This window comes from Stenella coeruleoalba, assembly GCF_951394435.1.
Source record: "Stenella coeruleoalba genome assembly, chromosome: 7".
In the NCBI taxonomy this organism is placed as follows: Eukaryota; Metazoa; Chordata; class Mammalia; order Artiodactyla; family Delphinidae; genus Stenella; species Stenella coeruleoalba.
In genome coordinates, this window is record NC_137153.1 from 87,145,325 (window position 1) to 87,157,816 (window position 12,492).

At 55.1% G+C, this 12,492-nt stretch overlaps 1 protein-coding gene across 1 annotated transcript in view; it reads right to left on the reverse strand.

Moving 5' to 3' along the window:
* Positions 1-235: 235 nt before the first annotated feature.
* PAX5 (paired box 5) overlaps positions 236-12,492 on the reverse strand; it is a 177,141-nt gene continuing 164,884 nt past the window's right edge. The window contains exons 9-10 of the mRNA XM_079926413.1: positions 7,447-7,533; positions 236-632 (exon numbers count right to left, since the gene is read on the reverse strand). Of these exons, the coding sequence (XP_079782539.1) occupies positions 556-632; positions 7,447-7,533 (164 nt within the window). The 3' untranslated portion in view covers positions 236-555. The remainder of the gene's footprint in view (positions 633-7,446; positions 7,534-12,492) is intronic.

A 12,492-nucleotide genomic window follows, 5' to 3' on the forward strand; every position in this document is an offset into this window, starting at 1 on the left:
GGGCATCTCCAAACACACCTTCAGGGGGCACCCAGAGCAGAGGGGATGCTCTGTGCACAGGTCTAAGTCATCCTGTGACACGGTGGGAGTGCTGGATGCATAATGGCTGGGCAGTCTGCTCAGTTGGACCCTCGGGCCCACAAAAAAGCAGTAAGGTATTTACACGGGTGCTGTTGAAGCAACAAAAGCAAAAACTCTCCTTCCCAGGCCTGGGGCAGGAAGACGGGCAGGTGGTCAGACAGCTAGGGGGCTGGCAGGCTGGGCTGGGGCTGCAGTTGTCTGCAGATCAGTCTGTTGGTTTGTGGAGACCCAGTCACATCGGGAGAAGCTCATCAACTGACTCTTAGAAATGGACGGGTGTCTAGAAGTCCAACAGCGCTACCATAGAAGCCCAGAGTCCCTGGCAGGAAAAGGGGAAGGGAGTTTCAGGCGAGTGGGGGGTTGCTGGGGGTTCGGTCTCATTGGGCCCCTCTGGCTGTGTTCGGAGGGGGCTGGGAGGCTATGGCCTTCAGTGATATGTGTCATAAGTGCTTGGCGCCTGCCTGGCTCCTGGGGTCAGTGACGGTCGTAGGCCGTGGCAGCTGCGGGCGGGGCAGCTCCTCGGGCAGCGGCGCTGTAATAGTACGGGGAGCCTGGAAGAGACAGAAGACGCCACGGAGGTTGGAGGGAGACCTTGTGCCCCCAGCTCCGTACCAGGGGTCCCCTTTCCACCAGTGTCCCCTGCCTCTGTCTCTTCCTCCCCCTCCCCCAGTCCAGGCCACTGTCCTCTCTCACTAAGATCTCAGTCCCTGATCAGGGCCGCTGCCTGGTCATAGGTTTCAGGCCCTCCTCACCAGCTACAGCTGGGGTGGGCAGACCGAGGCCAAATCCACCCGCCCCCTGCCCCCCCTCCTGCCCCCACGCTGCTGCCTGTTTCAGTAATTAACGCTTGACTGGGACCGAACCTTGCCCGTTCGTTTCTGTATGGTCTGCGACTGCTTTCATGCTGCTACTGCAGAGCTGAGTACTACAATAGCGACCACATGGCCTGCAAAGCCTAAAATATGTACTATCAGACGCTTTACAGAAAAAGTTTGCCAGTTTCTGAGCAAGATGATGAAAAGTCATCACTTCGTAGTCTGGCCTGTGGAAGCTTTGTGACCTAGCCCTGCCGACCTCTGGATTTCCCTCTAGGACCACCACCCCTCCGGCTCACTCCCAGGCACCCCGCTCCTGCAAAATCACACTCTGCAGCCATCTCAAGTATACCAGAGGCCTAATGGCAGCTACCACAGGCTGAGCACCTCCTGCCCCTTTACACACGTTGTCTGATTGAATCCTACGGGGCAGGTAGAGCTAGCCCATTATATCCACTCGCACGCCTCCGCGCCTTTTCCACGCTCTGCCTCCTGCCTGGAGCACGTTGGCTGCACCTTCACCCCCTTTCCTGTCTGCTGAATAGTGCCGCCTCCTTCAAGTCCGAGAGCCCCTGTCTCCTCCTCTGGGGTGCCCCCTGTCCTGAGCCCACACCGTGCTGCAGGCTGGACCACGCGCTCTGATCATCTCTTTCTGTGCTTCTTCCCCCTCGCCTGCACGGAGAGCCCCACACAGGCAGGGGCTGGGTTCTGCTCTGCTCGGTGTCTATCGCCAGCCCCCAGCCTGGAGCCTGGCACATGGCACGTGCCCGGCTACGTTTGCTGAGAAAATGAGCAACAGCACTGAGTGAACCAACAATAGTAAAGACCCTACCCATTCATTCATTTATTTTCCAACCCTATTGGGTGCAGCGCTGGGCAGTAATGAACAAATGCAGGCCAGTGTTCAGAGTCAAGAAGGGGGTCAGAGCTCTGAGAAAAGAGCTCTGGGAATGCAAGATTATTCTGGCAGGGTCAGGCTTCCTGGAGGAAGCGGGTTGGGTTGAACTTGGAGGACATGAAGATTTGGATATGTGAGTACGTGGGCGAAGGGCAGGGGGCAGCCCTGCTTCCTGTGACCTCCAGACAAAGCCAGCGTGGGGCATTTTTTACTGATGCTGGGTTCTTCCCACTGTCTCGGGGCTGCTCTCTTTAACTGCCTGCTTTGGATGAGGCCTGCAGGAGCCCTGCTCTGTGTTCAAACTCCTCTCCAGGGACAAAAGGGTCTGGGGGGCTCAAGGGGACGAGCAGATTCTCAGAACCACAGAAGTTAGAGACACTAGGCTGTCTCTTCCTTTTACAGGTGGGGCTGAGGGTAGTAGAACTGAGGCTCAACCACTCATGTGCCCAAAGCCACAGAGCCTCTCAGGGCCAGAGCCTGGTGTGGAATTCTGGTTGTCGGCCCCTAGTTCAGGACTCTTTCTTCCATGACACAGTTCACAGCCTGTACAGCTATGTCGGAGGGCCGTGTTTATCCAAGTGGATAGCAGCTGGGGTCCTGTCAGCCACTGTAGACCACGTGTCTGCTGGGGCAGGAATAGTAAGCGTCTTAATTCCCCAGGGGAGGTGCCTCATACTTATTCTGAAATCTCGCCCAAATCCAAACCAATCCCGGCAGTTCTCCCAGATGCCGTAACTGGGCACCAAGGCCTGAAGATTGCCAGTCAGGCTCTGTCACTCCTGGCTGAGTGAACCTGGACAAGTGGCTTCACTCCCCTGAGCCTCAGTTTTCTCATCTCTAAAAGGGGGGTCACAGTGGGGCTATACGAGGGCACCACGAAGTAAGGATGTGAAGGTGCTCTGGAAATGGACACTTTTCTAAGCCCTTTATATGCTTTAACTCTTTTAATTTCCACAACAATTCTATCAGGTAGGCACTAGTATTGCCCCCATTTAGCAGATGAGGAAACTGATGCACAGAGAGAATAAGTAGCTTGCCCAGGGTCACGCTGCTAGGAGGTAATCAAGAGGGCAGGGTTAGCATGTGCCACCGCCCCTCCAATCCCAGCCCCATTTAGTGGGTAAAATTCTCCCTCCCCAGCCCCCAGGAAGGCAGCAATGGCTCAAGCAGCAGTGACGATGGGGGCGCAGGCAGTGCCTTGCTGTGCTGTTCCGGAAGGTATGGACACCAGTGCCGTGCTGAAGTATTCCCAGAGATGGATTTTTCTGCTGCCTTCTGTCACCTCCCTGGTTGGAGCCCTGACTCAGACACCTGGCAGCCTCCTCTGCTCTCTCTCCTGAGGGAGGGGACCAGTCACCCACAGAGTATCTGCGGTGCCAACCCAGCATCCCAGGTGAGAGGGGTGTGTGTGTGTGTGTGTGTGTGTGTGTGTGTGTGTGATGTGAGGGCCAGCCCCATGGGCCCGAGCATGGCACAGGAGCAGGAAAACCACAGGGGCTGCCCCCGCAAATGAGGGACAGGAAATCCTGGCTCAGGCCTCAGAGTTTCCCAGGGGCCAGCTCTCACCCTGGGCTCTGACTCGCTTCCCTCTCAAAGCCTAATCTCATGGCCAGGCTGTCCAGTGACCCCAGTGCGAGGGCTCCATGGCAAAAATCAAAAACGCTTGCATTTACCGTGAGAGATGAAAACATCACCTCACAAAGCGCTCTGTCTTCCTGGTGCCCATTAGACCTCCAACTAGAATAAACTTGTCCTTTCTTCTGTCATTTTTCCTCTTTAATTCACATTATCATCAATTTACTTCTTGACACAGTCATTCCGGGCTCCTACTCGTTCTCTAATCCCTTTACAGTGGCCACAGGCGCTCCGGTTCTAATCCTAATTGACCGCAGCGGCCTTTCTTCCTGCCGCCAGCCTGCCGCCCCGCCTGCCCGGGGCCCCAGTGGGATGCTGGATCCCGGCCACCCTGGCTGGGCTGGGCGTGGGCAGACCGCAGGCAGCTCCTGGGGAGGAGGCTCGGCGGGAAGGGAGGCTCTCCTGCAGCTTCGTTAGGTGGCATTGCTCATCCAGGTGTGGGCAGGGTGTGTGAGGGTCCCACCTGTTTCCACAGCTCCCACTGATCTAGCAGAGCACAGAGGCACCTCAGAGCGGGTTTCCCCACTGGCACCCTCCCCAAGTAGCAGAAATACTCTGCTTCTCCAGCCCAGTGGGATTCTTTCAGCTAAAGCCCTGAAGACACTGGGGAAAGGGCAGGCTGGTAGATGGGAGCGGGCCTGAAACTTATTTGCAAGACTGGCAGAGCAAGCCTGGCATCTCACTCATCTTCAGGAAAGTGGGATCACTGCATTCCGGGCCTCAAGAGAGCATCGTGTTCAGCTCCCGCTTGAATGAAGCTGCCAGTGGCCACTATCCTCATTTTACACCTGAGGCAACTGAGGCCCAGATTGGTTGATGACCTGACCGTGATTCCCCAGGTTACAGACTTGGGCAGAGCAGGGGCCATTGCTCATGTTTGTAACAGCCCAACATTGTTTAAACTTTTCTTGCGTTTGCAGAGTTTTCTGTGGTATGAGGCCTGCCTCTTTGAGTTAGAAGTCAGAACTCATTCTCCCAGTTGCCTTTGCTGCTAGAGCACAGGGGCGTCACCTGGGTCCTGCCAATTAGAATCTCTTGAGTTTGACCTCATTTGGGAGGGGAGCAGCTTGAGGAAGTGGGCTGACAGACTCTACCTGCTGGAGGTGGGTACAGAGGCAGGGCAGAGCTCTCAAGCACCCCAGCTGAAGCAGTAGCACAGAGCGGGCTGCTTGCGGGTACCAACAGTGGAGGCGTATACGCTAGAGCAGCCCTGGAGTTGTTCCTGGCTGTGTGTCCCATGCCTGTCTCTTTGGTCCTCCTGGAGATTCTGGGAGCCCCCAATATTCCTTAATAAATTAACTTTCTGCTTAAACCAGCCAGAGTGGAATCTGTTGTTTGCAACTGAAAGCCTGACAGATAAATACAATAACCTGGCTTTCAAAAATAGATCAGCGCTGTTCTCATGGCATACAAGGTCTGAGTATTTGGGATTCCCAGGCTTGTTACTATGGAGAAATGAGCCTCTTTTCCTGGCTGTAGTACTGTTCAGACTGAATTGGTCAGGAAGAGTAAGAGTACCACATCACACACTGATTATGAATACAGGCTCTAGAGTCAGGGTGATGGGAGTTTGAGTTCTCATTCTGCTGCCTGCATGCTGTGTGACCTCAAGTATGTTAATTAACCTTTCTGAGCCTCACTCTTCATCTGTAAAGATAATATTGATACCTTGTGCCCCCTAGGACTGTTAAAAGGATAAAATGAGGTAACCCACATGAGGGGTTTTTCCCAGTGCCTGTATAATTAGCAAGTGCTCATTTAGATGAACAGAGTTTTGATTCTTTTTCCTCTTCTCCACACTGGTTCTGGACCCCCTCAAGTCACTGAGCACATCCCAGCACAGATACACTTGCCTGAGGCTCTCTCACCCCCCGCCTGTGAGCTCCCTGGGACATTGTCCACAACTTTTCCACACCAGACACATAGTCCATGCATATAATTGGGGATATGAACTGGATTTCACTCCAGCCTGAGCGGCAAAGGCCTCGGATGTGGTCTAGTCCCACCTTCCCCTTGACATCCCCTTGGGGTCCTAGCTGCCCACACAATCAGGTGTAGACTTCTTAGTGTGGCATTCAAGGTCCCCCACCTGTGGCCCTACCTCCTACTCCATCCCTTTGCTATGCTTGCCTGAGCAGCTCCCTCCTCACTTCTCTGATTCTTGAACTCCCAGGCAAATCAGCCTATCAGATACCTCATAAAAATTAGAAAAAGCAGCCATACTTCTGTGCCAGGGCTTGGGGCTTTGTGCCATGCATGGGCTCGATTTCAGCCCCCACTTGTCCCCTTGGGCAGTACACGACCATATGTGGAGGCCCTAGGTCAACATGGCTTCCTTGGGGTCATATCCCCATCACAAGGAACCCCTCCTGCAGCCTGGCCCAGGCTTCCTTTGTGCCACATCCCCTGTGGGTCTCACAGCAGCGCTGGGACCAGGGCTCTCTATGAGGCTGATTTGCAGGGAGTGGCTCCCAGGCTCAGGCCTCCTGACCCATCCCTCCACCCCAACCCCTGCTGAAAGACTCGGTTCAGGGTCAGCGTTTGCCTCCTGAAACTGACAACTGGGCCAACTCAGAACCCAGGGCCTCTCAGGGGGGTTGTTTAAGGAAAAGCATTAAGTAAGCGGAGACCTTACCTCATACTTAGAAGTAATTTTTACCAAAACCAAAAAAGAAGTCTGAGCAATCAGTCCCCAGATTCAGCCCCTCCAGGAGTCCACAGATGGCAAGAACCCAGTCTGCTATAAAATGAAATATTCAGGCACAGGGCCTGGAGTGCTAGTTGGCATTGTTCCTTATTTCACCTGAAGTTCTGCAAGCTACACCAAAATGCTTTGGGCGGCCCAAGGCTCAAACTCATGGGAGGATTGCAGCCAGGAAGGGATGGTGTCTACGTCATTGTCTGTCCTAATCACCAGAGCAGGTTGGGGAAGGGGCCAAGGCTGTGACTTCATGGCCTCCTTCACAGACCCATGCCTAGCAACTTGAGTTTGAAGACACCAGGTTCTTGCTTTTTTGATAAAGTCTATGTTTCTCAGTCCTGAAATAATTCAGGATCCAGGGAAGTAACAGGTTCTTAATTAAGCAGGCCTTATTAAGCTGTACAGATAAACCTGGATGGTCTCAGAGGCCCTTCCATGCCTGACCTTAGTGGAAATTCCTCAGCTGACTGCTGGGGAGAGATCGGTGTTGCTGCCTACAGGCTGATTCACTGGCTCTGCCCCCAGGGTGTGTGACATCTGTGAGCACTAAGCCCCTGCTTCATGCTCCAGAATCTTCAGCTCCAGCTGGCACTCACCAGCTGGTCTCATGTAAGTTCACTGCAACAAAACAAAGGGCTCTCCTTGGCCTTTTGAGGGCTGAGTTAGCCCTGCTTGGTCTTTGGGGTGGCCCAAATATCTTTGATGATGTACACAGATCAGGCTGGCCGCAGCCATGGACCATCTGCAGTCTGAGGCCTGGGCAGAGTCTGGGCACCAGCTGAGCTCGGAACGGCATGACTTGGCAGGCCTTCAGCCACAGGGCAACCCATTTCTAATGGAGCTGGCTCTAGTGGTTTCCATGGCAGACATCACTAATCAATATCCATGCCTCAGAGTCCTTACCAAGACAGATAGCCACTACCAATCAATCCAAGTTGGTCTCCTGGCTGCTCTTGTTTAGAGATTTCTCACCAAAATATTCAATGATTCTTAAGAAATATGTTACTCTTGGGCAGGCACTTTTCCTACCTTTCTCCTTCTCCCTCAATGGCCTTTTTAAATCTGTTCCCCCTCTGTGCCATTTTCCCTTATCCACTAAAACATCAGGGGGAGCACTGAGGGCATAAGCAGGGCTGGAGTGGTGTTTACTGTCCTGAAGCCCCATCACAACTCCCACGTTGCAAGCATCTGGGGAGAGCTACCCACCCCACCTCAGTGACCGGACCTGAGGATATTGAGGGACCCTCGCCCAATGAGGGAGCCCAATGGGGCAGTTGATGGCCCAGGGGCCCCGCAGGGCCTCTGCCAGTACTCACCGAGCAGGCCTGGGTTGGGGAACCTCCAGGAGTCGTTGTACGAGGGGTACTGAGGGTGGCTGTAGGGGCTCCCGGAAAACTCACTCCCTGCATGTGGTGGGTGGAGAGAGAAACAGGAACCAAATGTCAAGTCAGGTTCGGAAAATGCCAATGGTATTTGTCTCTTTCATAAACTGCGGGTACTTTGTGTAACCAAGAAAGGCAAGTCCGGTCCACCCCCTTATCAAGTGGACAGCTGTCATTGGCATGGTCTACATTTTCCCCTATAACCTTTTTCTTATTAGTGGGATTGAATACCAACCTCTCACATGTGTACCATTGGATTACCATGTGCCAGGTGTTCCCTGGGGTTATTGACCCATTTTACAGATGGGAAGACTGATGCCCAGGGTCTCTCACAAAACAGCCTGGATTCACCCAACCCAAGTCCAAAGGCCCAGACTGCTTGGTTCTCAGCAGTAGCCTAAAAAGCCACTCAACAGCCAGCTACCTATACAACTGCTGAGAACCAAGCAGTCTGGGGCTTGGGACTTGGTTCTCAGCGCTGACAGAGGCCACTCCAGGACCCCAGTGTGGGTGCAGTGCCACTTCCATGTGTTTCCTGAGTGGCTCTGGACTGGGAAGCCAAAGATGACCCCAACTCTAGTCTAGACCTCTGTGCCGTGAATCCAGAGAGGACTGCTCCCCAGGCCTCAGTCCAATGGGGAAGAGGAGACAAACTCAGGCCCCCGGCACTTTGCTGAGATGAAGGGACAAGCTGAAGGGCTGGGGGAGCACGGAAGAGCGACTGGGGGGGCCTCCTGGGCGTGGGGAAAGGACCGAGAGCTGCAAGCTGCGCCAGGTGGAGAGAGCAGTGGGTGTGGGCGGGCAGAGCCGTAACTGAGGATGGCTCACTCTTGCCCAGCTGTTCGTGGAGCCATGACGCTTGCGTCTGGCACTTCCTTGTGCCCTCACTTCCAGCCACAGGAGAGCCTCTTTACCACTAGCCAGTGTCAGGAGAGGAGCTCAAAATCCCTGCCCTCAAACCTTGCTGCCCTGGCTCTGTAGCAGGACAGGCCCCTCCTGTCTCCTCCCTGTGGCTGCAGCTCCTGGGGTGTGGCAGCCCCAGTGCCTGGCAGCAGTTGTATAGGTAGCTGGCTGTTGAGTGGCTTTTTAGGCTACTGGTTACAGAGCATGTGGGCCCCACCCTGGCAGTGGTGACAGGAGTCACACAGCCCCATGAGACCACCCTTGCACCATCCATGCTTCCATGGATTCTTGTTAGGGATGCCAAAGGGCCGAAGGGCAGGAGCCTCTAGAAGGACAGCCAGCCAGAAGTCAGGACCTGGAGCACTGCTTTCTCTCTGGGGGCCTCGGCCCAAGTGTAGGGGCCCCAGGGCTCCACCAGGTACAGCAAGAACAATAAAGCAGGCCCGAGGGCCCGCCGCTCCCACCCCCCGGGCCCAGCCAGCCTCCTCCCCACTTCCACAGGCAACTGCAGACAAGGCATGTGCGTGCACACGCGCGCGCGCACACACACACACACACACACACGCACGCGCGCACACGCACACATGCATTCCTCCTCTGGCCTCTCTGGGGGCCACTCCCAGCCTGACAGGCTGAGCCTTCCAATTCTCTGTTTTTTATGCCTCAGTGGTCAGGGTGTCAGGTTCCAGCGTGCAAGGGAGAGCATGGTGACAGTGCTGGGCCACAGCAGCCCAGCCTCTGCATTTCCATCAGCGCCACGGCACCTCCTCCTCCTCCTGGGGGGTCGGGTGGGGGAGCAGAGCCACAAGCCGCCTGAAGAAGGGGGACAGCCACCCTCTCCCCAGGGTTCTGGACACCCACAGAGCTGCCCCATCAGAGGCGCTTCCTGACAGCACTGCGCCTGGCCCGGAGCATTGGACTACACCAGCAAAGGCCGTCTCTGCATCTCCATCTAGCAGCATCGCGCCTGTCTGCCAGGCCCAGCTCCAAGGCCACCTCTTTCAGGAAGCCTTGATCTCCAGCCCCCAAAAGTGCAAGTCTCGGGCCTGTTCAGCTGGAGTTAATTAATTAATTGTATCCTTGTTGTCCATCCCACACCCTCCCCTCAACTCTGTCCCCAAATTGGCAAAGGGCCATAAACAGCTCCAACTCCTCGAGAGGATGTACCTGTCAGTGTTGCCCACCATCCTCGACCCTGTCCCCACCTGCCTGACTTTCTAGAATCCCACTCAGATACCTCTTCCTCTGGGAAGCCCCTCTCCTGCCCCTCCTGGGGCACACCCTGTCTCCCGCTGTGCCCCACAGCGCCAGATTTGCCCTGACCTGCACGGGACTCTCCTGTGACATGGAAGCGTCTGTCTGCAGGTCAGTGTCTGATTCCTCTCAGCACCCACATGCCACCCACCCCCAGTGTAACACCCCGTCCACAGCAGACAGTTGGTGCTCCATGAACCGCCGGTAGCTCGCTGCCTCTACCTGTAACACGACTCTCTTGTCCACATGGCTCTCTCCCTCACCTCCTTCCAGGCTTTGCTCCAATGTCACCTCTGAACCATTGCATTTCCAATGGAAACTCCTTCCACTTTCCCTGCTTAACTTTTCTCCATTGAACTGATCACAATCTAACATATCTAACTTATTGTGCTTATCTTTCTTGTTAATTCTGCTTCCTCCACTAGGATGTAAGCTCCATGGGGGCAGGGAGTTCATGCCTCTATCTCAATGTCTAGCAGGCCCTGAAAACTATTTGTTAAATGAATGAAAGAATGGGAACTCCTCCCATTCGTTCACAGATGACGGCTTTCACTGCTTCCATTATTAGTACTGATAGCCAGGGGTGTATTGTGCACCTGCTGTGTGCCAGGATTCAAACCAGTTTATCCGATCCATTGCCCAGGTTCCATCCACCACGCCATCCTGTTCCTGGTGGAAGAAATGAACCCCCAGGGACCCACCCTGCCTGCTGTGTTTAGAGCACTGGCATGGTGGTACCTTCGGCGGGGCCCCTGTCCTATGAAATGCCCTGTGAGAGTGTGCCCTCTGGGTAAGGGGAGGTTGACGGTCTCTGGGACATGAGGCAGACCTCAGGGCTGGTCCAGCCACATGCTGGGGACTCCAGGATGGTGTCATTATCTGAAGTGCCACACAGGCAGCTGGCTGGGTTTAGGGAGTCCTCACCCATGAGCTGTGGGGAGACCAGGTCCTCAATTGCCAAGAAAGCTGCCTGTCTGTGGACCCGGACTAGCTCGGCCACAAAGATGGCTGGGAAGCAGCAGACCACCCAGATTCAAGCCCACATGCTGCCACTGAACGCTTCAGAGCAAGGGCTCTGGAGCCAGACTGCCTGGGTCCAAATCCTGCGTCTGCCTCTTCCTAGCTCTGTGACCATCAGCAGGTTACTCAACCTCTCTGCGCCTGTTTCCTCCTCAGTAGAGTCAGGACAATTAATAGATCCCACTGCACGTGGTCACTGTAAAGACTGAATGAATGATACACAGTGTCTGGCACGCAGTGACTGCTCAGCAAATGTCAGTCACATGACAATGACCTGACATCGGTCACCAAGGCCTCCTTGGCATCTAGAATCTCATTTAACCCTCCTGACAGTCCTGTGAAGCTCACGAGATGGGTGCAACTGTCTGCATTTTACATGTGAGGAAATGGAGGCTCAGGAAGGTGTGGGGGGACTTGCCCAGGCCAGGAGGCAACTCCAAGTCCAGCCTCCTGTCTCCCAGCCCAGGGCCCTCTGCCCATGTGACACTGCCTTCCCACCCTGGGCCTCTGTCTTCCATTTGTAAATGGGCAGATCAGACCAAGTGATGTCTAAAGGCCATTCCTATCTGCGGAGCCTGAATTTCACTTCTCAGGGGCCACAGTGCTCCCAGCAGGGAGGGAGGCCTCTCCTTGAGGCTCTGTGGGCCCCACCTGATGATGGGTTTCTTTGGGTCTGGAGGCTCCAATCTCCTGCTGTGTCTCCCCTGCTTGAATTCGCCATCATCACGACACCTGAGGCACATTCACCTTCTTTCCTTCAAATCTTAGGACCGCAGCTTAGAAAAGAGAGCCTGGTCCAGCCAAGACAAGGTCTGGGGAAAGCACTGGGGATGCCTTCTGGGTGGAGGGGAGCATGTGAGCCAGGATGGGTAGGAGTTTGATATGCAGAGGCAGACAGGGCATTCCGGGCACAAGCAAAAGTCTGGGGTGGGATGGACAGTGTGACCCCCGCACAGCCAGGTCTTCATGAGGCCCCAGCAGAGGCAAGCTATGGAGCAGAGTGGGGAGGAGCAGAAACGTTATGCATTTCTCCCCTCAGGGCTGGGACCCGGGAAGCCTTCAGACTCAGGAGGACCAGGACCTGGAGGACGGGCTGCAGGAGGTGAGCCCGTGGTCAGGGAGACCAGCTGGGAGGCTGTGGTCACAATCCAAGCGAGAGGGAACGGGAGCCCGAGGGACAACACAGCTGCAACATCCACAGGCACGAAGCAATGCTCCTCCAGCACAGGAATGAGATTCTCAGGCATCATATGAAAGCCCCACTTCTGGATCATCGTTGGGGCACCCAGAGGTGAGGCCCGAGGGCCCAAGACAGAGCTTGCACAACAGACGCTTCTCTTATGATTGCCCAGCACCAAGGACACCACGGGACACTTGCCTCATTCCACTAACTGATCCGTGCTTTGGGCATCTCTCAAAAATGCCAACCCTTTAAACTGGGAAACCTTTTCTTTATGCATTAAAAGAAAATCTTCCGTGAGGCCTGACTGCGGTGCCAGCTCATGCCCAGCAGCTCATGCCCAGTAGGCAGTGAGACCTCCATTTGGGAAGCACACAGCACATGGACCCTCCTCAGAGACCGTGTCTGGAGGTGCTCCGACAGAAGCCCCAAGAACTCTCAACAACGAAACATGGGTCATGATCTTCTCCATCTTCAGTCCCCCAGGAGCGAGCAGTCCTGAGGAGAAAGCAAGACTGGACCTTCTGAGACCAGGCCTGGAACTGGCACCGTGAGCTAGGCCTCCGCACTGTGCTGGGCCACCAGAAAGTGGGGAGGGGGCAGGGAGGAGCCTGCCCACAGGG